This window comes from Haliotis rufescens, unplaced genomic scaffold, assembly GCF_023055435.1.
Source record: "Haliotis rufescens isolate VD_foot unplaced genomic scaffold, xgHalRufe1.0.p SCAF_4, whole genome shotgun sequence".
NCBI lineage: Eukaryota > Metazoa > Mollusca > Gastropoda > Lepetellida > Haliotidae > Haliotis > Haliotis rufescens.
This window is the reverse complement of record NW_025964112.1, coordinates 9,188,021-9,213,786: the sequence shown is the minus strand read 5'-3', so window position 1 is coordinate 9,213,786 and position 25,766 is coordinate 9,188,021. Positions and strand designations below refer to the sequence as shown.

Genomic DNA, 25,766 nt, shown 5'->3' with positions numbered 1-25,766 from the left:
CGAGATATTTTGGTTGCAACTATATATATATTAAAATAATGATAATCATTAGCGTAGCATTTTGGAACAACTGATATCAATTGCTGGATATGTGTTACGTATGGAACAATTTGATCAGCCACCGTTGAGGGCTATTCTACAGCAAATGAATGAAAACAGAATGCAAATATCGTTATTACAACTGATAAAGGTTCTATTAAATATTAGGCAGTTACCTTGTTCAAGGAATGTATCTGTCAATATTCACACAAAGGACCAATATCCCATATAGCTGAAGCTGTACTAAGAAACTTGTTTGATGTCATATGTCTTCATAACAACGTTATATATGAAAATACACATAGTGTTTTGGGATATTAAAAAATTATAACCTGTCTTCATCTCTCAACTGATCACGTAGGTTTGTTTCAGATGTTTCACATAGGTGTCAAGTCCATTGGTCAGCTGAGGAAGGACACGTGACAATTATGTTCATGATGTCCACGGTTCTTTAAAAAAATCCACTGATTTAGATAATGATAAGCAATCAACGTATGATTTTCTAATCCTTTGAACATAGTATGTTGTTTTTACATAGGCATTCCATGCCCGGGTATAGGTGTATTCTGCATGCTTTAGTAAACCTACATAGATAAACACTTACTTTTGACAAATCCACTTTGCAAGATAACAGTAATTTATGAATCAATGTATTATCGGTTATTCCTTTTATCAATGTTTCTTAGCAACTCAACTGATTATTCCTCTCTTGCTGTGCTGCCACATGCATATTACATAACATGTAGTAATACATTCATCACATCAGACCTGGATGTATAACCCAATCTTAGATTGAATAATTACCCTAAACACAAGAAATGCCAAATGCAAAACCACTGACTGCTGTATATTCTTGACACCCACAGAGGGAGGGGTGAACATTATTGAGTTATTTTGTAACGTCTTTGTCAGGTAGTCTCAGTGGTTCTACCACTATCTGTAATAAAGTCATTAACAGAACATCAAGGGAAGGACAACCACTACACAGGTGTAGGGTTATACCATGAAACATTGATGACAAGAAGGGAGTAGTAATTGTTGTATTATATGCACATGTATAAACATCGCTATGTAAGGAGGCATCAAACCCTATTTCAACTCACTTTCCCTTAAAGGGTGGTCGACAATGTTGTTACACTGAAGACCAGACTTTGAGTCCCCACATAGGAACACTGTGGGAATTAAGTCCATGTCTTGCGTCCCCTGCTCAATAGTATAGCTGGAATATTGCTACCAGAGTAATAAAGGTCCACTCACTCACCCCCGTCCCTTAACAGTGAAAATATGCACGATGCAGAGCTACAGATAAGCTGCGTATTTGCGTAAAAAAACAACCCCAAAATATTCATAACCCAATAACTTTCAATTAACTTGCGTACAGAAACGCATGCATTAAATGAAAAACTCAAATGTATTAAAACAACATGCGTAAATACCCAATGAAACAGTTTCAGCGTGTGTACAAAGGAGCTAATTTCCGAAACACAATTACAAGCTGATTTACTTTCCGAATCAAGCCTATATATATTTAGAACAGTTATGTACATCTAAAACATTATTTCATTTTTTTTAAATCTTAAAATGATCACTAATTTTGGGGAAAACCCAATAGAGTGCTGAATAGATGAGTGAAAAAATATTGGTTACCCAATGAAAAATGTAGTAACCAAATTAAAATAGAAACCCAAGAGTAAAAACTCAATTGCTCAAAAAGTTATCTGGAGCTCTGACAATGGATTGTATCAAGATTTCAGAATCCTTGATGCCTGATGACTCCTCTCTCTCGAAAGACCAAAGATGACGTCTGTCTGGAAATCATTATTCTCCACAATCACCTGGTGTCATCACGATTTAATTGATACTGATTCATAACCAGATGTTCATTATATAGTTGGAGTTGGACAATGGACCTCTGAATTATGGAAAGGATTTTGTCGCTTTTATTTGTTGAACAGAACATCAGACACAACAACTTCGCTGACAACCACCAATGACCAGTGTAACCAAACAAGTTGTGGGTCATAATTTACTGACCTGTCGTGTAGCTACAATAGACACTGGAGACTTACACTGTGCGCAAAGTAATAAACCAAACAACACGACATGTCATTATGAAGCTCTTAAACTTTGTCTGGTAACAGTCGTGCATAGTAGCAATAACAGCCAATATTTCCCCATGGTTCACTGCAGGACAAGACGGCCAGAAACAGTAGCTAATTTCACCTTTAATGCACATGTGTCTGTTGGGTAGGTTGCAACAGACATTCTAAACAATTCATTTGTAATCTTAAAGCCAAATATGACACTGCCAAGCTTGTTTGCTTCCTTTGCTTGCAGTGTAAGTTGAATAGGAAAGAGAAGGATAACAAGTTAGTGCTTGGTGATTGTTGACGATTCATTGCTGTTTTCAAGGGTCCCATCTAGTCATTTGCAATCAGCTCAAAATTCAATTTACATAGAAGGTGGGTCTTACACAAATCAACAGGACATATTTTTAAAATGACGCACATACGAGAAATCTGTCTTGTTTTCACTGTAAGGATATTTCAAAGAAGAACTTTTCTATTATTGATAATGCAAAAACTAAAGATCCTATCTTGTAAAGAAAATACATGAAAGAATTCATTCCTATCTTTCACCAATAATATGTAAATCAGTATTACAAAATAAATGAAATGCAAGGAGAAAATTTGATGACCTTGTCAAGATGATAACAAGCTGATAATTATGAGACATAAAAATCTCTAAAAGAAAAGACTATTTATACAGCACTAAATTTCTCCCTTGACATGTTTCTCACTTAGAAATAAATCATTCAAACTGGAAGATATTTTACTTTTTATACAAGATTCAGGAACCAATTTCTAACAACATAAACAAGCCAAGCCTAAATTCCCAAGATACATTCAAGGGAAAAACAGATTCATATTTCCTAGACGAAGAAGTCGGAAATACTGAAAGCTTATCAGTGGATAGTGAACTAAATCAAACTAAACACAGATCCATTGAACAGCGAAAAGAAACGTCCTTCCATTATCTACACACAGATAAAACCTTGAACCCCAATCACAGTGTTCCTCGTAATCTATTCTGACTAAGGGCGACTGCGGTGGCGGCAACACTTCAACTGACTTACCAGGCACCATACATCCCAGATTGCCCAACAGCATACAACATGTGACAATGTGGGCTTGCTTCAACTTGCAAGAGGTCATACAGTACAACAGTACGGTTTGCAAATGGGAATTTTGTTAACTATATTTTTATTGTTGTATTAGTTGTTCCAAGAAAGACCCTTTCAGAACATTAAGCACATATGTTTTTGTTTGCTTGCTTGCTTGCTTGCTTGCTTGCTTGTTGATTAATGTCAAACTCAGCAATATTCCAGCTTTATGATGGATGCTTGTAAGTAATCAAGTTTGACCCACACAAACCAATAACTGAGCAGCATCCTACACATTGAAGGTAAGATGACACATAATCAACCTCGTCACTGAACCAAAATACTGGATCCATTAAGTCGCCTCGTACGGCAAGTACTGGTTACTGGGGACCTATACCAACCAAGAATCAGTGTAAGACTCTCAGATCTTACTTCTGTCCAAGATCTTACCATATCATAGCCAAAAGTATTACGTATAATGAGAAAGTTAGATTTCGTAAAAATATCACTATCCTAACTCTAATCCTAACCATAAATGTAAATCTTATGTTACTGGTAGTAGAGAATGCCCATGGTCTGTGATAATTAAGTCCGTGCTGAAACACACATGAGAAAAACAACAGGCTAGATGACTTGTGGACACATGCCCAATAAGAATACGATGTCATCATGGGCACACATCCAGAATGTATCTGACGCCATCACAGGTGTGACGCTGTAAAATAATGGCAATGAATATTTCAGCAATAAGAAATGTTCCTTTACAGATGATACAAAACCATTAGTGATCGAGGGTGTGAGTGAGTTGGTTTAACCCCCTGGATGCCACAGGGACATATATCTCCCTCCTCTACAACCCTCACTTTGAAGTCGAATAAAATTCAAAATACATCACCCACACAGATACACTTCACACTTTTGAATAAGGTGGGAAATTCCCTGTTCTGTGATATCATCCACTGGCATTGTAAGCCACGCAAAAGTACTGAAAATGACCTCTGAAAATTAGGTACATTGTAAATGTCGCCATTTTTTACACATTACTAATCACCAGTCACAGCGTTATTTACAGCATGTTTTGAAATCTAAATTTTCGGAAATTTATTTGGAGAAATGAATTTCATAAATAGCATATTAGTGATTTCTGTCTTTTATGAAATTACCAATTATCATTCCAAAACGTCGATGATAACCCATGAATCGTTTAGAAACAACGCCGAAGTGAACTTTCCGCCATATTTGATAGTGTTTGCAAACACAGTTTATAGTGTCGAATACGGTATTTCTTTCCTTTGGACAAGTGTTACAAGATGAAATGTAAATGTAACTGTAGCATGTACGTATTTCTTGGAATGTGTAATAGTCAATATTATAAGTTCATATAACCAATGTCCACGAATAGCCGTTTTATTTTATTTTATAACTAAAACTGAATATATTACTTTAACAAAATGGATAATATTTTTCGTTAAAATACATGCACACATTTCTGAAAGAATTGTCTTGATCTTGGAATTGGTTTTTTTTATGTCGTTTGATACACAGAACAGTGATATCTAATGATTCGCCAGGTGCGTTAGCCACAAACATTTTACGAATTATTCCTCTCGTTTCGCATTATATAATCATATGGTTCATTCTTTTTTCAATATTGTGATTACAGGATATTAAACTGTTTATTTATTTCTCCAGGAATTGTTAAAAGTTAAAAAATAAAACCCATGCAATGTACCCTGTTGGTTCAACCGTATACAATTATCCTGATAATTCTATACCAATAGAGCTTTTTTCGCATCTTTTATTGTGTAATTCTGAGACGAGATGAAGAGAAATAATAACACAATAATGAACAAATATATGTCTAATATTGAATATAATTTTGGTTGTTTTGAAATATACTTTGGGGTATTTCATTACGTAAATTGATGCCAAACAGGTGTGTGTCTTGTCCAATTAAGATACACGATAAACTATCTAATATATTCAATTCATTATTTACTTGGTGAAAGCATACATTTTATGTTGTGTCAAAAAAGCGTCAAATTCAGTTTTACACATCGAGATTTCCCATACCATGACGAAAATTAGGGGAGATATATATTAATCAAATACCAGTGTCGTGTTTTTCTGACGTTATCAAAGACATAAAACCAGCCATGACGTCAAATAGAATGGTGTTATTTTGATGGTATTTCATTACATTTGATGATAAGGCTAGTGTTCCATTAATTAAGGTGCAACATTAGTCAAATTACACTTACACATTCAGGAGAATGTTGGAATGTAAGGACTAAGTTATAGGTTAGATAGGGCCATCCATTTCTCTATTACCTCTTTTTGATGAAGTAGGATTTCATCATTTCTTATGGGTTTTTTTTATAACTAAACGTATACAGTTTCAATATCAATATTTGTGTTGGAATAGTTTGGTTCCTCGTGAACAAAACACCACGAAAATATATTGTCCTCACCCACAGCTAATTCTCACCAAGTGACCTGAGTTACAATATACTAGTGCTAAGCATACCTGAGTTATGCCCCCTTTTCTTTGTACGTGTGAAACCTCTCTGTCGCCTTTTGACGTCATAGAGAAAAATCAGTTTCTGTCATGTACGGCATGCTATTTTTGGCATTGAATGTACTTACGCATATAACTCCATTTGATATATAGTTATGTTGTTCAGATATTAGGTAGTATTTTGTTCACTCGCAGTTTCCGTAAAGCTTCTAAATAAACCAGGATTTGAACCCATGATAGAAACCAAATGTTGGCTAAATACATATTAGAAGTTGTATAGCGAAGGTCAGAACACTGACACCCAAAGTTACATCCAACTAGTCTAAAGCTTATTTCAGACAAGTGATTCGTGCAAAAAAACAAAGATTTTGGAAGAAAACAGGCAGCCTTCCTGAAATCCGCTGGTCTTTGAACTAGTGGCCACGTTTAACACAGAGAATGTAATGCAGACCATACTCCATATCAAGGCTACACCTCATGCAAACAGCTAGACAAAAGCCATGCATAGGATGGTATAACATTCCTTTTCTCCAAAAGTATCAGTAAGTTGGGTTTTAAGCCACTTTTAACAGGAGTTGATTTGTTTCCGATAATATGACAAGAAATAAAGCATAAACTTACTCTTCCTGCCCCAGATGTATTTCCTGTACAACAGAGGAGCATCTGGTCCAATATCCACCTCACTATCATAATCCTTCTTTTTAAGGCTTCGGGGAGAGTCTTCAGTACCTTTAGGTTTTTTACTGTCCGCAGAACTGAGCCTTCCCTTCCGCCCCTTCTCAGGCCCAAATGGGCCAGCTGGACGCCTCCTCTTCTTCTTCTTCATACTGGACACTTTAACCTGCCCGTTATTTTTCAATGTTACTGATTCTCTTCCATATGCATCATTATAATTATGGCTTCTGCTCTTCTTGCCATCATTTCCCGGACGACCGAGAAACTCATCCTTGACTCTAGGACTACCCACAACACCATCAACTCCCTGACTATGATGGACACTTCCCTGTCTATGCCGATCATAGCTGTGATACTTGTCTGTCTCTTTGCCAAATTCATGACGTCTGCCAGACATGATATCCTCATCTACCATTTTGGGAAGTCGACTCAAACTTCCAGATTCTTCTTGCTTTCGATGATCACTTTCAGTACTGATGTACTGTGATGGATATTGTCTTGCACCATAGACGCCATTATTGAAAGGCTGTCTACCTATTTTTAACTTTCCATAGCCTGCTACATAGTCCAGCGGACCTTCAATATCATCTTCATTAAAGTCTTCGGATTCACTGTACAATCTGTGATACCCATAGCGATAGCCCTGTGCCTTAACCCCAGCTTGCTTCTTGTAAATACCAAACCAAGGCTTATTTTCATTGGAACCATGTTCCTTGCCCAATAAGTTTCGGCCACGTTTGGCAGATAACCTTCTTGGTTGTTGTTGTTCATACATTCTAAACCGATAATCTTTCTTCAGGTACTCAGTATTCATTTTTATCTCAATCTCAAAAGGTATCAAATGAAGAGATATAACCTACGAAAAGTACACCATCACCTGCTTCCTGTAGTCGTATATGGATTAGAACACTTACCTTACTTCTTACGCATGATATTGAGTTGATAAGAATAGCCCCACATAATTAACTTCAAATAAGAAAAAAGCTGCTTTCCTCGAACGTAGATAAGGTGTCAATAATGTTGATTATTAAGAGCATTTCTCAAATTTGGTATTGGCTTTGAGTAGCACAATATAGGCGGCCAATAAACTGCCCAATATCATCAATCACTGTAATTATTTCTTTTTTCTGTAAGTATAATACCCTTGCCAATTTCATCTCAAATGTTCTAATTTCTACCATTACAAGATAAAACGAATCATCAGCACGGCTGTATATAGGCTAATTGCATACATTATATGAGTGGAAATAATTCCCAAGGTTGAAACCTAATATCAGCATACTGTGTATACACAAAGGACTAACAAATGAGATAACTCTCAAAGACACTTACAATTCCTTCACGAGACATGACTGAATTATCTAACAAATGAACACCACATCAACTTTCTAATATAATATTGCCTCTGTTTGATAATTCCAGAAAAAGATTTCTTCCGAAGCACAACTCCCATGTTTGTGATTCAAACTACACAGTTTTTGCTCAGAAAGTAGTGGCGTAAATCACATATCATCCTGGATTCTGGATCAGTATCACATGACACAAACTCCGAGTGGAACACCCATTGGGAGGTATACTTTCGGAAATCAGTCAAAATGATTTCAGTTTCCAACATGGCTCCAGTCAACCGTCCTCCATAAGCTTACACTGTGAGTCCCTATCAACAAACCTAGACGATCAACTCGCATGATCACATAGTGAATGCCATAACAAGACTGTCTACTAATAAAAAGGGAGAGCCCCCCTTTAACTGTTGAATTATTCAGCTTCAAATGACACACTCAGTGCAAACAAAGAGGCATAACCACTCCAAAATTATCAACCAATATTGATGAAAAAATTACATGGTTTCCAACCACACTCACAATGATTTCTTTACAATACAGATCCATTTAAATCCAAAAGAAGCAAGAGCATGTATTGAATTGACAATCAGGGTATTGAGTCTTTTATGTCATATTCAAATGATCTTGACAGGCAATGGAATCTGAAGGAGACATTTGTGTTTAACTGTGACAAGCTTTGTCAAGATTATCAATGGCTATAATCACAGAGAAGGTCAAAGATGTCTGTCGAGTTGGGGCAGTCGGCATAGTTCCTCCAGTGAACTGGCCTGTCACAATGTTGTCTCGGTGATCGTAATGGCTTGTCTACTTTCTTATTGGGTGGTGGTTTTGCCAAGTGGTTAAGCATTCGCTTGTCATGCTGAAACCCGGGTTCGATCTCCGTATGGGTACATTGTGTGAAGCCTGTTTCTGGTGTCCTCGCCGTGATATTGCTGGAATATTGCTAAAAGCAGTGTGAAACCATACTCACTGACTACTTTCTTATTGGAGAATAATTCACATTAAAAAATGGAAAGTGAGTAACACGCTTTTTCTTCGGCATATGGGAAAGTATTTGAAGGAAATTATTTGAACATGCCAGAGACTCTGTCAGTATCAGTGACAACCATAGATTGTCGTACAAACAACAATCAGTTAGCATCTCATGACACATATAAATTGCTGGATAAACACTTTTTTCAATTAAACATTAACCAGTGATTAGGGTGCTTTTAGCAATATTCCAGCAATATCACAGCGGGGGACACCACCAGAAAATGGGTCAGAATCTAACCCGGGTCTTCACTTTAACCACCAGGCTAACTCCCCCACCCCCTACCCCACCCACACACACACGCACGCACGCACACTCGCAGGCACAAACGCACGCACGCGCAGGCACACACACACACACACCAGTGATTAGAGGATTATTTAGTCATTAGCTTGTACCAATGTGGAAAATCAAACTCAGGTCTTTGGCATGACGAGTGAACACTTTAACCACTAGGCTACCCAACTGCCCCACCAGTGGTTAAAGGAGTCATAAGCTTATTAGGAGCAACACAACCAGTTGTGTGGAAGTCTAAGAAGGAATTGTGTATTATACATGCAGACACTGAGTGTCTTACTGCTAGCACGTTAACACCGGGAATAACATGTCAACAAATCCACACTGAGGTACCCCATGCAGGTATGACAATATCTTGTAGTATTAATATTATAAAATGGTGAATCTATGCTTTAGTATGTATAACACAGTTTCTTTTTATGACAATAATGAATGTAGATTTAAATTCTTTTGATCTTTGCATTTTAAATAACCAAAGTAGTTAACTGAATCACTGGCAGAGCACAGGAGCAAAGGTAAGAATCACAGTTCAGTGTGATGGCTGTTTTCAGGTTGTTTTACGATCAAACACACACATAATAGTATTGTGTAGAGTACATGAAAATTCAGACTGTAACAGGCAATGCAATTAAAGTTGTAAAGTTTTATAACATGTTATCGCAGAATGTTTTATTGTTTTGCTACAGCATTTGAACTTAGCTTGCCCTCTCTCCGACATAAAATTTGCAGGTGTGCATGGTTCTTAAAATACTTTCCACAGCTGATTGTAGGGCCTTTGACCTCTAGGTCACAGTCGCCTGCTATCTAGTAAAACAAACAGAATATCCAAATGATCAATTATTTCAAGAAAAGCATATTATTATATTAGTGACTGATGCTTTTGCAGATCTATTCATCCAACTGTCAATTTCAGCCACAATATTTTGATATCGGATATCTTCACAGTGCAGTAGGGGGCACGGGTGGCCCAGTCATCTAAGGCGCTGCGATTCGCTGTGCAGAGTTGCGTCCCTTGGGCATGCCAGAAACCTTTGATTGTGGGTTCGAATCCCAGTTCGCCCCAATTATGTTTCTAGGTTTGTCAGCACCATACCCGTGCTCGTGGGTTTCACCGAAGTGGTAAACGTCTGAGACCTGCATCACTTCGGGCTTTCCTCCCACATTAAGCTGACACGCCGTGATATAACTGGAATACTGTTAAATGCGGGGTTAAACCCAACTCACTCACACACTCACAGTGCAGTAACAAACACCTTAGCTTTGATTTTCCCAAAGACGCATCTATTTACGTCTTTGTTTTTCCTAAAATTGATATAAATTTGTAATTTTGATAGAAACAAAATCACAATAATTCGTATTTTCTATAAAAAAACCAATAATGCATAAAACTGAAATAATAACAGATAGTTGCATGCTTATTGGAATAATTAAGTCAGGACGACTACCTACAGGGATGACATTTGGTTGGATGGCATGTAAAGGGAAACAACTCTTGTCAATATAGACATCAGTGCTTTTACGGCTGGCTTCAAACATCCCAGCTGATTTGGCATTGCAACAGAAAGTAGAAGTTTATTGAGTAAATGAACAATATTCTTATTCAGGTGCCTTATACATTTTAAAGATGCTTCCATGTTTTAAAATAATCACAAGAGTAATAATCCTTGAAAATTTAACACTGTTATGCTTCAAATTTTGAAATTGATTTGTTATAAAATAAAATTTTACATTTTATCTACTGTAAAAAGTTATTACATAGACATATCTATGAAAAACTTTTCTGTATCATCTCCTTAAAGTTTGTTTTTGTTTGTTTGTTTGTTTGTTGTTTAACGCCTCACTCAGCAATATTCCAGCTATATGACGGCAGTCTGTCAATAATGGAGTCTGGACCAGACAACCGAGTGATTGACATTATGAGCATTGATCCACGCAATTGGCATAGAATGATATGCATCAACCAATTCAGTGGGCCTGACCACCGATCCTGTTGGTCGCCTCTTACAACAAGCAAAAACGCCTTTATGGTAATTAGCATGGGTTGCTGAAGACCTATTCTACCCCGGTTCTTCACGGTCCATCTCCCTAAAGAGCCTACCATATAAGTACTAGTAATCTGTACAAGTAACACATATTAACCATGTTAGCAGTAGATATATATAAATACTTTAAGGAACGATATATGTGACTCTAAGAATGATGCATGTTAATACTACTGCATCAAGAAATCCATTCCTGGTAAGATCAAACTACAACTACACTGTTATTGGCTGTACAACTACCCAATTAAACCCTTAACAAAACAATCACTTCATTGATTTTGTGTTGATCACTTGGTAATTCTAAAAGGTCCATCATCTCCCTGGATTTAATGTTCTCCTTATGCTGGTGATGGTGGACAATTATTTAGTCTAATGATCTTCTCCCGCACATGTCTACAACATGACTTGACTTGCACTTTATGGGGCTGTTGTGTTATTCCCATGGATTTATAAACATGCAGTACCTCCAACGTATCCAGTACATAACAAGAACAGGACTTAGGGAAAAAGAAAAAGAATTCCAAAATTTATCAATTTGGTGGAATAAGAATTGTTTGCCGGTTTCTTAAAATCTAACATGGGCATCAGTCCCAAGTTTTAGTATTTTCCAAAAAAATTGATATTTTGAAGTCACAGAAACTTCTTTTTGATGTAACAACTTTTTATTCAGCCTACAGAGGGTCAATTGTTTAAAACCTTCCATAAAATTGTATTTCATTTAGGATGCTTGTATAACCTATATGATCTATATTGCACATAATTTAATCAATGACTGTTGTATGTTGTAATACAGGACTGGGCAATAACTCTGGTATGTTGTAATACAGGACAGGTGTATAACTCTGGTATGTTGTAATACAGGACTGGTGTATAACTCTGGTATGTTGTAATACAGGACTGTGTATAACTCTGGTATGTTGTAATACAGGACTGTTGTATAACTCTGGTATGTTGTAATACAGGACTGGTGTATAACTCTGGTATGTTGTAATACAGCACTGTTGTATAACTCTGGTATGTTGTAATACAGCACTGTTGTATAACTCTGGTATGTTGTAATACAGGACTGTTGTATAACTCTGGTATGTTGTAATACAGCACTGTTGTATAACTCTGGTATGTTGTAATACAGGACTGTTGTATAACTCTGGTATGTTGTAATACAGGACTGTTGTATAACTCTGGTATGTTGTAATGCAAGACTGGTGTATAACTCTGGTATGTTGTAATACAGAACTGGTGTATAACTCTGGTATGTTGTAATACAGGACTATGTATCACTCTGGTATGTTGTTATAAACTCTCACATGCTACAAGATATCATTATTTTTTATTGATCACAAATGGCATATGTCCATTGCCAATCAGTTCAAGGTCATCGAGCCCACTGTACAGCCCAGCTTATCAGCAAAGCTACATACCACACTTGCTTAATCAACATCGCAACATAGAATAAGTCTGTCAATAACAGCCGCAGATCGTGTATTTGAGATCAAGCACAATACACACATACTCTAAAACATTGAGATTAATTTTTCTGACCTAACTAGGCAGAGTTTTGCAATAAATCTGTGTCTACTTCTGTCCCGAGTCCCTGTTACTGTGTTGCTAAGGAAGTGACAAGCTGCCAGAATAAGCTGTAAGGATCACTCCTAAGCTGAAACAAACCTTAAACAAATGATAAAAAGGATACATGTTGCAATTTTAAGTTCCCACTTCCGAACAAACAGACTATCACGGATGCATACAAAGTCAAGGATGAAAGTCAAGGTGATATATGAAAAATATAAGATTTTGGTGATCCAAGATTGAAATACAATATCCAAAATCTCAATAAACCCTCTTGAACCCTTTAATTCCTACTTTGATGGATATGCCTTAAACCTTTTCTCTACAATACAGTGAAGCTTCACCGTGTTCATTGGTCATGAGTTCAGTGATTCCACCAAGTATGTACAACAAAGTTGATGATCCAGTTCATTTCATGACCTCAAAACATTTCACTGAAATATTCAGCCTGATCATCCAATCACATTAAAATCAGATCTATTACTTCATGATGTCAATCACTGGATTGTCTGGTCCAGATTTGATTATTAACAGACCGCCGTCATATAGCTGAAATATTGCTGAGTTCGGCGTTAAACAACAAACAAACAAACAAACAAACAGATCTATTACTCTGATACGATATTTCACTGAAGATCTGACTAGCAGTCCACAGAAGGTCATATCAGGTGAACCATAAGCAAACTTTGACCACACACTTAAAATAAAGGGTGTGTGGGTTCTTGAGACAATAAGATGTCAGCTTTCAACAATGATTTAGCTTCATATCTTTACCATCTCAATTTGGAAATTTGTATTGTAACAAATGAAAACCAACACAGAACACAAATATTCCTTCTACGGTATAAACTTTTGGTTGTAAATACTGAAAAGTGACAGCTTATATAAAATATCCATAACAATATAATCACATTGCCTTTCATTATTTCCATCGAGAACTGGCCTATTAACTTCATTTTTGACATACAGAAATCAGATCTGCTTGTCCGAATGCTCACTCGCAGAGAGAATTAGAACCCTTGATGCTGATTGAACCTGATGCAATAGCCTGTGGAGGCCTATAATCAGAGTAAATGATGTGATATTTATGAGATTACCTGATCAGCACAACTTCTTTCTCAAACTGTCATACTGACAAACTCTAAATATCATATGGTTTCAAATAAAATACCTGGGTTCAAATATTAAAAAACACCTATAAGTCCGAATTCTGAAAATGCTAAAAATACAACTTATAACATGGAAGATACTTTCAATGACCAAAAAGATATGAATGGATTTCTACTGGTTATTTCTGCCATAGTTTCAAAATAGTTTGTTTACGTCACATTTCAATAAATTTCTCTGAATTATTTCATGCTTGAAGAAATACAGAGGCCAATAGTCTTGTTTTCTACTTCTCATTGATGCTCCAGTCAGCAATATCTCATCTGTATGATGGCAGCCTTTAGTAATCACATCTGAGCCAGACAAACTGTGGTTTAGATTAGGAGTGGTTGAGACTCAGTTATGAGGTTCCACTGTCAGGGATAATTCTAGGGTGGGGCCTTGTGCTTTTAGCCATAAATTTGAAAAAAGGGCCCAGATTTTCAAACACAATGGGGCATTTTGACATTGTGCTGTATGGGCAAATGTGGGTGTACCTCTAGAATATATGAAATTTTCACATGAAGAAAATTCCTAGATTAAACCCTGCACTGAACCCTATCTCACATCATTGTATTGTCACCAAATACCTGCAGATGAAGAAAATCCCAATGTGTGTTGCCTTGTTAAATACTTGATGAAATACACCATACACCTATAGTCCTACCAAACATCCATGCTTCATGTGAATCACATCCATCGACATTTAATGTACACAGATGCCTTTAACAGTTTGTTTAATAAAAATTAAAAAGCCCCAAACAAAATACCTACCAGCTTTCATTTTCTAAACAGTTGGATGAGAATGGAACAATTACTTTATATTGGGCTAACAGCATAAGCAATAATTCTATACGTCGTCTATGCCTTCATCAGGTGAGTCCCACCTACAATGTACATCAATAATCTCTGCCTGCCCCATGCTGAGAGGATTAACTCATGTCACAGGAAAACATTTCTGCCAAGACAGTTAATTGCAGTGCCAATCTATAGGAGGCCAATAATACCCTGGGCTATGAGCTGGCCACTTCCGATGTCTGTAAGAAGCCAAAGGATCGGCTCTGCAGTGGATCCATGGAACAACATTGTTTTAATTCCCAGGACTTATTCACCTACAGTACAGTAGACTACGGTTATAACGAACTCGAGGGGACCATTAATTTTTAGTTCGTAATAACCGTAGTTCGTTATAAGCATACATACAGCATATATACAACACATGGTCGGGACAAAAATATGTTCGTTATATCCGTCAGTTCGTTATAAGCGTGTTTGTTATAAACGTAGTTTACTGTATTTTGAATTACCTTAAGGCAGTATTGATGGCAAGACAATACTGACCCAAGGGAGATGGTTCTTGTTTCTGACATGTCAGTAGACTGTATCATGGAGACCTTACAAACCATTTCATGACTGTCCTCATTATTTGAATTATATCTGATAAATTAGGTCTTCATATATTTGGCATAAGTCATCTCACGTGAATGAGTTCGGTTTAATGCCGCGTCACACTGTGTGAGCCTGATGTTGGTCCATACCATGTGACAAGAGATCTACCACTTCAGAGAAACCCACAAGGGTACGGTCCTGGCTGGCCATTGCAAGGATCATACTTGGGTCAAATGTCTGGTCTTAGAACAGGCTATTAAAGTAAGTTTAATAAGTCCCCCCAAACTGTCCCCCCAAACTGTCCCCCTAAAATGCCACCCCAAGCCCACCCCTTGTAAATGTAGACAACAATAGTTGAGGCTCTGAGGACTTCCTGATAGCTGTGATAGAGTATCTATTAAATATGTGAATATGAAACATATCAAACGAACACAGGGGACTTTAATCAAACATGGGAAAGGCAAACTGCTACGTACACCCTACTGTAAACTGGATATGTTTGGATCATATTACCAAGGATATTGTCAGTCGTTATGTAAACTGTACATGTCAAATTATTTCAAAGTTGGTTAATGTCAACCATGGCAGACAAATATTGCTGAAGGTATGTTGAAAGACAACATCACCCTGTACAAAATGTCCAGTAACTTCACAAGCATAACACATACACATATAAAATTGATAACAAGTTTTCAAGTACATTGAGCTGTTCCACGAATAATCTCATTCAAATCAGATCTTAGTGCTTGCTACCGCTACACAAAAATCTGAGAATATCTAATTACAGGTCACACCAGAACGACATTTCGCAAACTTTGACTGACCAATGAAATGACTAACAGGGAGTCAACATGTGCCAATCAGAAAACAGCTTTCTCGAACTATACACCACTAGTTTCAAAACGGTGACTTCTATTCCAGACTACATTTGAAAAATATTTTGACAAAGTTCTTGATTAAATATTTGAAAACTATGTTTCAAAGATTGCATAGCAGTACTTTACACGTGCAATAGAAAGTTTCCTCTGTTTCAAATGTTTATCCAATTCAAGCGAGACATAGACGATGATTTTGACGGAATCAGTCATACAGTCCATAACTGTCATCTGGAATACCCTGTGTTAACCTTTTTGAGGTTTCATGATGAAAAAAACACATTCTGACTGTCCCTTTCATGATATGCTAAGAGACGCTCTGATTGGTTTGATGAAAGGTCTTTTTGACCCACAATATGATGTCCTCAGATCTTTGTTCAGCAGTAGTCATGCATTTGAATAGTTAACTGTGTTCTTGAGGTATTCATCTTACCCTTTTTTCTGGGTTTAACAATGCCATGGTGGTAGCAAGAACTAAGATCTGGTTTTAATGCGATTGTTCAAGAAAGGATAACATATCATATGTTTGCAATGTGCGATGAACAAAGGCCTCTTCACAAACTCAGTTCTACATTGCATAAACTAAATTGGTACTCACCAACTGACCAAGGTTCCAATTCTGCCTTTCCATATTTGAGTCCCTTGTAGCCTTCAAACCCAGCACAAACGTACGCCTCTCCATCCTGCAAGTCTTCTATCTCAAGGATCCGCTGGCCTTGGTTTGGTGTGAAGATCTGTCTCACGCCATAGGGGAGGCTGACACTATTGGGCAGCTTCCCTGTTAGGTCATTCAGCAGATCATTGAAGTTGAGGTAGCGATGTGGAGTTATGTACATTCTCTTCCCCTTGAAGTAGCGATCACCGTTCACATAGAAGCGGACTTTTCGGGGTCTTCTGAGGTTATGGTACCGCTCATCTGTGATGTCCCTGTGCGCCTGAGACATCCCTGCATTGTGCATCCGGTGTGACAACTCTGGCAATGCCATCTGGACTGGACTTGACATGGTCACTTGTGTCGACGATGCAGGTCACAGTGAACAAAAGCCAGGGTCAAAGTTGATGTCCATTCTTCCACTTCCAAACGTCAACATCCTTTGACCTATAAATGGAGTAATTGTCCCATTATCATCAGTGTCATATATCATCATACATAATAATTGCTTTTTTCCTCTACCCAATTACCCCCTAAAAGGCAGCCTCAACCACAACTGGAAATAACTATTCTCAACACATGAAGAAAATATGTACACTGTTATGACAGACATTGGACAAGGACAGAAGACTGCTAACTCTGTTTATGGTATCATAGTAACTAGTTTCATTATAGAATTCTTACATTTTAAGCAGGAACAAACTTCTTTCACATTGTTCAACAAGCATTGATCCATGGAGTTCCAGCCCCATTTTCGGAAGCCATACAAGTGATACTTCTCAAATCATATATGCATGGTAAAATAATGAAAATATTAATCTGGACAACTTCCCTCCTCTCCATTCACAATTATTGGATCTGAGACCACCATGAGTTATGTGTGGTCATCAAATAATGAATCGAATTCAACATTCAATCCTTTAATCATTCAGTCATGTTAATGTTACATATGTACATATACAACTCGAGAAGTTAATCACTATCACATGATGTCCTCAGATGGAACTGGTAAGATCATTTGGTAATGACATGAATGTTTAGTGAGTGAGTGAGTTGGGTTTAACGCCGCTTTAAACAGTATTCCAGTTATATCGTGGCGTGTCAGCTTAAGGAGGAAAGCCCGAAGTGATGCAGGTCTCACGTTTACCACTTCGGTGAAACCCACGAGCACGGGTATGGTGCTGACAAACCTAGAAACATAATCGGGGCGAACCTGGATGCGAACCCACAATCATAGGTTTCTGGCGTGCCCAAGGGACGCAACTCTGCACAGCGAATCGCGGTGCCTTAGACGACTGGGCCACCCGTGCCCGGGACATGAATGTTTAACCACAGCTAAGAGGTCATTGTTTGCTAGAGGTCCTGGCTTGCAAACCATGTGCAACAATCTACTCACTACTTGTTAAAAATGCAATTAACACTAAATCCATATACAAGTTGAAATTATTCTTAATTCTTGTTCATAATTGCTTGTAGGAAATTATCTGATGGTGAAAGGTGGCAATCAAAGAGCATGATTAATGTAGGAAAGTACTTCAACTTAAGCTGTTGGTCGTCAGCTTTCTTACAAGCATTCAGATATAAGCAGATTGGCACAGAAACATGGCCACCTAATGAGGTTAGGACAGTCCCGGGTCTGCACGGCCTTGTGTGAAACAGCACAGGCAGGTCACTACCAGTTCCACTTGGGTAAGCAACGACCGCCTTCGTGGTATAGTGGTAGAGCATCCGCCCGGAGAGCGGAAGGTCCGGTTTTCAATCCCCGACCGCGTCATACCAAAAGACGTTACAAGATGGTACTTGTTGTTACCCTGTCTGGCGCTCGGCATTAAGGGGCTAAAACAAGGACTGGTCGGCTCGGAGTCAGTATACTGTGTCTGAGTGGGGTATTCATGTTAAACTGCAGCATGGTATCTCAGTGAGCTAGCACTATAAATCAGCATCAGTACGGACTAGTACACACAAACACACACGTTCATGCACATCGCTATATAAGTGCAATAATCTTGGACGCGAGGTTAAACCCCATTTCACCTCACCTCACCTGGGTAAGCAACAACCCTCTTCCACAAGCACCTGCCTGAAGAACAGGATGCCACTGTCAAATGTCATCACAGACATTGAGAAAGCAAGTATCCGAGGAACATTTGTCCCACAGTCTCCTTGGCATGGATCAGTCATGAGGAAGGTTGCCTGTCCACTGATTGCAAGCTGGACATGGTAACTGTTCAGGGGAATATGACAGGTGACAGGTGCAGGTGGCAAGTCCTGGATTGGCAGGTTGTACCACATTGTGATAACCATCATCCGTCTGCCAGATCTGTCTACATGGACAACAACATGAGGCCACACCTTTTTCAAAAGATAAAAGTTCCTTTCACAGAATGCCATCCTGACCATTCCTTGACCTGCCGTGAATCCAGATTTCAACCTGCTGTAACACATCTGGGACATCCTGGGACATAAAATTCAGAAAATGGATCCACCAATAGCCACAGAATTTATACAATCATTGCACCAAGAATGAACGTCTGGTCTGATCCAGGAACTTCCGGTCTGATCCAGGAACATGGACGCTATAGATGCTATTGACAATCTCATCACAGGAAGTCATAACAGTCATTTTGGGCAACACCTTGCCAGCCACTACTGTCTGTGACACCCTACAGCTCAATACTTAAGTCATGTACCAACACTGTCAGTAAATCACACAATGAAATGTCAACCAATATGATAAATTCTTGTCTTTATTTATCAACAGATAATTACTCTAGTTTCTATGCCATAGATTTGAGGCCAGCACATAGGTTTCAAAACTCATGGCCAGAATAGCAGGGGGCATTTGACTTTTGACTTTTTTTCCCTGGCGTATGCCTTCAATAAAAGTAATAAACTATATTGCAATTCTCCACACAAGTGAACTGCTGGCATATGTCAAGAGCATCTCTACAATGATGTCTATTATTACATTAATTTAAATAAATAAAAATAAATAAAAATAAATAAAAGACAATTCATAAAACAAATAACATAAATACAGGACATTTTCAAGATCCTCAAATACCGATAACCAATGACTAACAAGTGAAAAAATAACTACCAAAGTACAAACCAACACTGCCAGGATGGTAATCAAAGTCTGTCATGTCAGGTGTACTATCCTCCTCAAGACTGCTTACCATACTAAAACCAAACTTGAAATGCCTCAATCACAAGCCCCTTCTGCTTGATAATGAAAACAGCCATTCAGACAAAAAACAGATTTGATGTTTTACAATCATTTTTTAATCAATACGCTGCCTTGGAGAGATCCATGCACTGAGGCCTATGCTGCTAACAAGAATTGATGCACAGACCTCAATTTTTATGTAGCTGTTTGAGGTAATTTGTGAAAAAATGCCATTCAGATAAGTGCCATATCCATGACAACATTTCCCCATTACCAAAAGCTGAAATGATTCAGCCGCATCATATTAATAAACGATTTTGTACAAATATCATCGGGAGTGCAAGGAAAGCCCTTTAACAATCAATATGGGAACAAAAGGTTTCAAATTGTCTCACTTCAACTTGTAAACAGTTGTCAACAAAGCATTCAACAATGAAGTCATTACTATGAAAAGCCCATTACCTGATGGTTAGAGAGAACCAATATCAATAGAATTCTCTGAACAACAGTCGGAACACTTGTACATATCGGTTGTGAATCCCACTGTGGAGATTCAGGGCAGAACCAGTCCCGATAGACCGGAATTTAGTCCCAGAAATAAATTTATCTTATTTAGAAATATATCGGTATTCACAGGACTACCCGGACCTGTGGTTAGTCACGTGATATTTTCTATAATAGCAATAACAATAAAATTCATTGAATACACTAAAAGTCAGTAATGTTCTTTCTGACTATGCACACATTCCTTTCAAATGCTTGGAAAAAGGTAAAGCTTCAGTAAACTTCAGTGTGTGCATGATCAGATTCTTTTTAACATGTATCTAATTAATTTTTACAAGGGCCCTGATGAAACAATTTCCAATCAGATATTTTGTACCGGGTCCCAGGGTGGGGTCGGGTACCAAGGTAGTAAATTAGGACTTGTCCCAGCCCCAGCAGTCCCCCACTGGTATGCCAGGCCCATACTAAACTATACAGGCTGCTGTGACGCAGCAGTCCCACACTGGTATGCCAGGCCCATACTAAACTATACAGGCTGCTGTGACGTAGCTGTCCCCCACTGGTATGCCAGGTCCATACTAAACTATACAGGCTGCTGTGACGTAGCTGTCCCCCACTGGTATGCCAGGCCCATACTTAACTATACAGGCTGCTGTGACGCAGCTGTCCCCCACTGGTATGCCAGGCCCATACTTAACTATACAGGCTGCTGTGACGCAGCAGTCCCCCACTGGTATGCCAGGCCCATACTAAACTATACAGGCTGCTGTGACGCAGCTGTCCCCCACTGGTATGCCAGGCCCATACTAAACTATACAGACTGCTGTGACGTAGCTGGACCATCACTGTCCGGAGCATAAAACAACATTCACTCACGATGACTCTTGCTGCTTATGTTTCAATCTGTTTAATCTTTCTCCTCTGTCAGCAAGCATGGCCTTCCTCATAATGACTGATATGGTCATGATTTTCTAGGTCAGGTATTTGAATAGTTTACTGTGATATAATTGTCTCACTGTTTTTTTCTGGTTTCAGCATTGTACCAACGAGTTGGTGCATGGGCGTTGCAGACACACTTGACGTTGCTAATGAATAATGTGCATACTTGTATGTATACGCGAGGGGTCGGTGTATGGTTCCCAGTAGAAAGTGACAACTTGGAGACGATGGCTTGCAGTATATAATATTTTACTTTTTACATGTAGATATATACATACAAAAAAAACACTATGTGGCAGGTCAGCACATAGTGGAAGTGGTTGTTGTCTTGGTGCCCCGGAGCACCCAGCCTAACCCTAGCTAGGCTAAGGATAAGACCTTTCTCTCTCTCTCTCCCTCATTCTCTGGACCAAATCAGTCACTCAGAATGACAATTGCCATGGCCAGCATACATTACTGTTGATTAAAGTCCTCATGATGTATATCATGCAGTGCATCAGTTGTGGTTTTAGAAGGGAGTGAGAACGGTGACCGAATACTGCTTAAAAGATTGCAGGTATTACAAGATTTCAGTACTATCAGTACTAAACGTAATGAATAATACAGGTACCAGTATTCACAACTGTACTTTTGACATATGGAACAGTTGGACGAGTCACCATTTTAAGCAATCAATGATCACAATAATAAGGGTTCCTGTGGTCCTGCCTTTTCAATCTCCTTTTACGAGTCAAAGTATGGCATTTATGAGTATATATGTATCCATTCTCTGAAAACTGAGGTTTGTTTCAGGGTGTAAATAGCAGGAATCTCATGGTGGTTGCTGTAAATATCGGTTAATTGGTGCCATCTGCTGATCTCACACAATTTTGCCACAATTAATGAAAACAATATTGAATTATTTTTCTTATAGAATTAATAAAACAGATTAAAAGATAAAAGCCAGGTATACAATAAACACTTTTTTTAACCAGAAAGAGTAAAAGAGTCTAATTTGCATACTTCAGTATGGATCTGTTGACTTGCTGTTATCAGTGTTACGTGTTAGCGGTAATGTCTTTGCTTTTGAAAAAACAACAGCTCATTGCCTGTGGATATGCGTAAGTCCCTCCACACAGTGATAGTTTTAGTGGGAACTATGTGTGAAGTAAGAACGTTTCGCTCTTTGAAGTTCCCGTCACTGTACAATCATGTCCAATTACTTTCAGCAGTACATCAACAATGTACCAGTTCAGTGTCACCGTCTCACACCCACAAAGTCACAATTAGTGTCACCTTTGAAACACGACAAAAAGAACCCACATTTCTAAGAGGAGCAACACTCATTGTTGTAATGTTACATAAATCGTTGATTGCAATTAAAATCATGACTATAAAACCTTTATTTTGTCTCTTTTCACTCCAAAATAGAAGGGGAAACTTGCATTTTTTCTAATTCCATTTCAGTCAAAGTAATTTTTATATGGAAAAGCAAGTTTTGCTACTGTATATCGAGAAACAGTAATTTGGAGCAGACTATGTCAGACCATGAAGATGAATGCTAAGCTGATGTTCCACCTAGTGTGCTATATGAAACCTCACTATTTCCATCTTTTGTATAACAGAAAAAAATAAGTTTGTAATGAGAGGTATCGTGGCATACAGACCCATGATTTCTCACATATACTTGTGTAGTTGAGGTTTGTTTGTTTGTTTGTTTGTTTTTTTGTTTGTTTATTTGTTTGTTGTTGAACGCCACACTTAGCAATACTCCAGCTATATGATGACGACCTGTAAATAATCGAGTCTAGGCCAGACAACCCAGTGACTGACATCATGAGCAATGATCTATACCAATTGGCATACGATTAAGCCAGATCAATAAAAACAAAATTTGAAACTAGGAAAAATATTATTGTTATATTTCAAGAGCTAAAAACAACCCTGACAACGTTATGAACCTTTTTTTAAATAAATGTTTGGTCTGTTTTCAATACTGGTGTTGATTGTCTACATGCAACCAAGGTTGTGCATTATAAATTCTTAATAGCAACAAGCATCCATGTCTGAAAGATTATGTCACAGCAAGTACCTTTTATTCTGTTTTCATACAAACAACAAACAACTGCGTTCATAATGCATTATTTAACTTGTAAATGGCTTCAGTGCTTAGCAGGTTGAAATCAATACACAGACACTTTGGCTTTCACAATAGTGCATGTTTAAATAGGGCACATTCAGAAAGCCAGACAACACAAACCCATCTACTGAACATTTGCCAAATTGAAAATAGAAATTAATGGTCTGTTTTTACACATAATGTTGTTCTAATCCTCTGATTGGGCATCCATCAATATGATTGATGAAGTGGGCATAAACTATTCAGAACATCATCAAGACAGACACTGGATGGGAAATCATCACTTTACTATGGAAACCAAACAATACATACTGAAGAAAACCACCAGCTGAATACTGAAGAGTTCCATTTTCATGGCACAGTCTGCAATACTACAGATCACATTAACCTATAAAATATTTTAGCCTTGACAAGATTAAGCAGTATTATCAAAGGACAATGAGAGACAGTCATTCTGGGTGCCTAAATAAGGAATTGATTGTCATCTCTGATCGATTAATTGCCAACTATAAAAGTTCTTTTGTGATAATTTGGTGAAGTATAAGGCATCAGCGGTCTGATAAATAGCAGACTATGGATCGAGGTATGTTGCTTCTGCAATTTTTCAAAGTGTTCTTGATGCTGAGTATAATATAAAACGTCAAGCAAGAGAATAACCATTCTCGATTATGCAGATTCCATCCAATCTCATAAAAATCAGACATTAGTGTTTGCTACCTCAGTGCTCGAAGTTGCGAGTGATTTTGTTGCATTTACGAGTGAAGTTTAAGGAATGCAACGAAATATTTTAAAACACTTATCTCTTGGCCAGTACGAAAAAATAATGAATTTAAGGTAAAATTGGCCTTATTACCGGTCAGTAATTATTATTTTAGCTCCTTTTCGAAATGCAGTTAGTCGGCAAGACTATCAACAAAAGTCTTAGCAATATTTACTGATCATTCTTTCTAAAGGAAAATTCTAGTTCATTTCATTTATCCAGCCTCACAATGTAGTTCACAGAGTATGGATAAAAGGGTTCACACAATCTCTTGCATTAGCAGACGCCCAAACATGGCAACTTCATATTTTCAAGTTAACCTGACTGAAACATCAAACGAAACTGATAGACCTGTCACCCCAGAAAAGAAATCAAAAGTCGAGAATGTTCAATGACATGTGTTGAAGGAGTCATGGTTGCTAGACTTTGACTGGTTGCGATATGACAAATCATCAGATAAGATCTTTTGTGATTTTTGCAGACACGCAGGTGTATCTTTTGCTGGAAATACTGATTCGCGAATGGTAGTCAGAAGTTTAAGCTGGAGAATATTAGAGCACAGTGATTCTCACAGACATAGAAAGTGTAGAGACTACATTTTATGCAGCAGACAAAAAACGTCCATATCTCAATCGGCTATTGTGCAACAATTTCATGCAAAATACAAAAAACTGATACAAAAACTGAAAAGAAAAATGTGGATCAACTGAAAATTAAATCAATGATGTGAAATGTGCAGAAATGTTGTAAAACAGTGGCAAGTACAATTAGAGAAAAAACATCCAAAACATTAGATGAAGTCAATTACTTTTCTTTGATGATCGATGGGGCCACAGACAGCTCATTTTCAGAAAATGAAGTTATTTATGCAAGAATTGTACAGAATGGTGAGCCTGAAAACATGATACTTGAACTTACACAACTTGAACATGCCCATGCGGATGTAGTGTTATCAGCTATTAAAGAATCACTTTCAGCCAATGGCCAAGAACATTTTGAAAATAAACTTATTGGCTTTTGTGCTGATGGGGCATCTGTGAATGTTGGTCACAGAAATGGTGTGGTTTCTAAACTCAGAGAGATTGCCCCTCATCTAATAGACTTCCACTGTATGGCCCATTGACTGGAATTAGCACTGATGAAACTCCAGAGAGAAAGTCCCATGGTTGAAGTTGTTAGTGATTGTCTCCATTTAATTTGGAAAACCTACCACTTTTGTCCTAAGAGTAAAAGGGAACAATGATCGGTGATGAGTTGGACACTAGAATTTACAGCCCTACACCTATCAAAGGAACAAGATGGGTTCCACATGTTGACAGGGCTTTGAGATTATTCCTTCAAGGTAAAAAGAATGGGAATCTTGCCAGCGACGATGGTCATTACACAGCAGTTTGTACTCACATGGAGAGCTTGGCAGCAGCCAAGCAAGAATGCTGATATAAAGGATAGAGGCAAAAAAATCCTCAAGCAAATGACAACATTAAAGTTTGTAGCATTTGCTCATTTTATGGCTGACATGTTTGGGGAAATT

The 25,766-nt window shown here is 37.9% G+C and overlaps 1 protein-coding gene across 3 annotated transcripts in view; it reads right to left on the bottom strand.

Annotated features, from left to right (window-relative positions):
• The window catches only part of LOC124135822 (serine/threonine-protein kinase DCLK1-like), a 72,048-nt gene that overhangs the window by 23,424 nt on the left and 22,858 nt on the right, over nt 1-25,766 (bottom strand). The window contains exons 1-2 of one of the 3 annotated variants that reach the window (XM_048382314.1): nt 19,857-19,874; nt 16,691-17,191 (exon numbers count right to left, since the gene is read on the bottom strand). In XM_048382314.1, coding sequence (XP_048238271.1) covers nt 16,691-17,096 — 406 coding nt within the window. In that variant the 5' untranslated portion in view covers nt 17,097-17,191; nt 19,857-19,874. Of the gene's footprint in view, nt 1-6,341; nt 7,643-16,690; nt 17,192-19,856; nt 19,875-25,766 lie in introns of those variants that run through there. The other 2 variants (XM_046501423.2, XM_046501422.2) reach the window with 2 other exon arrangements.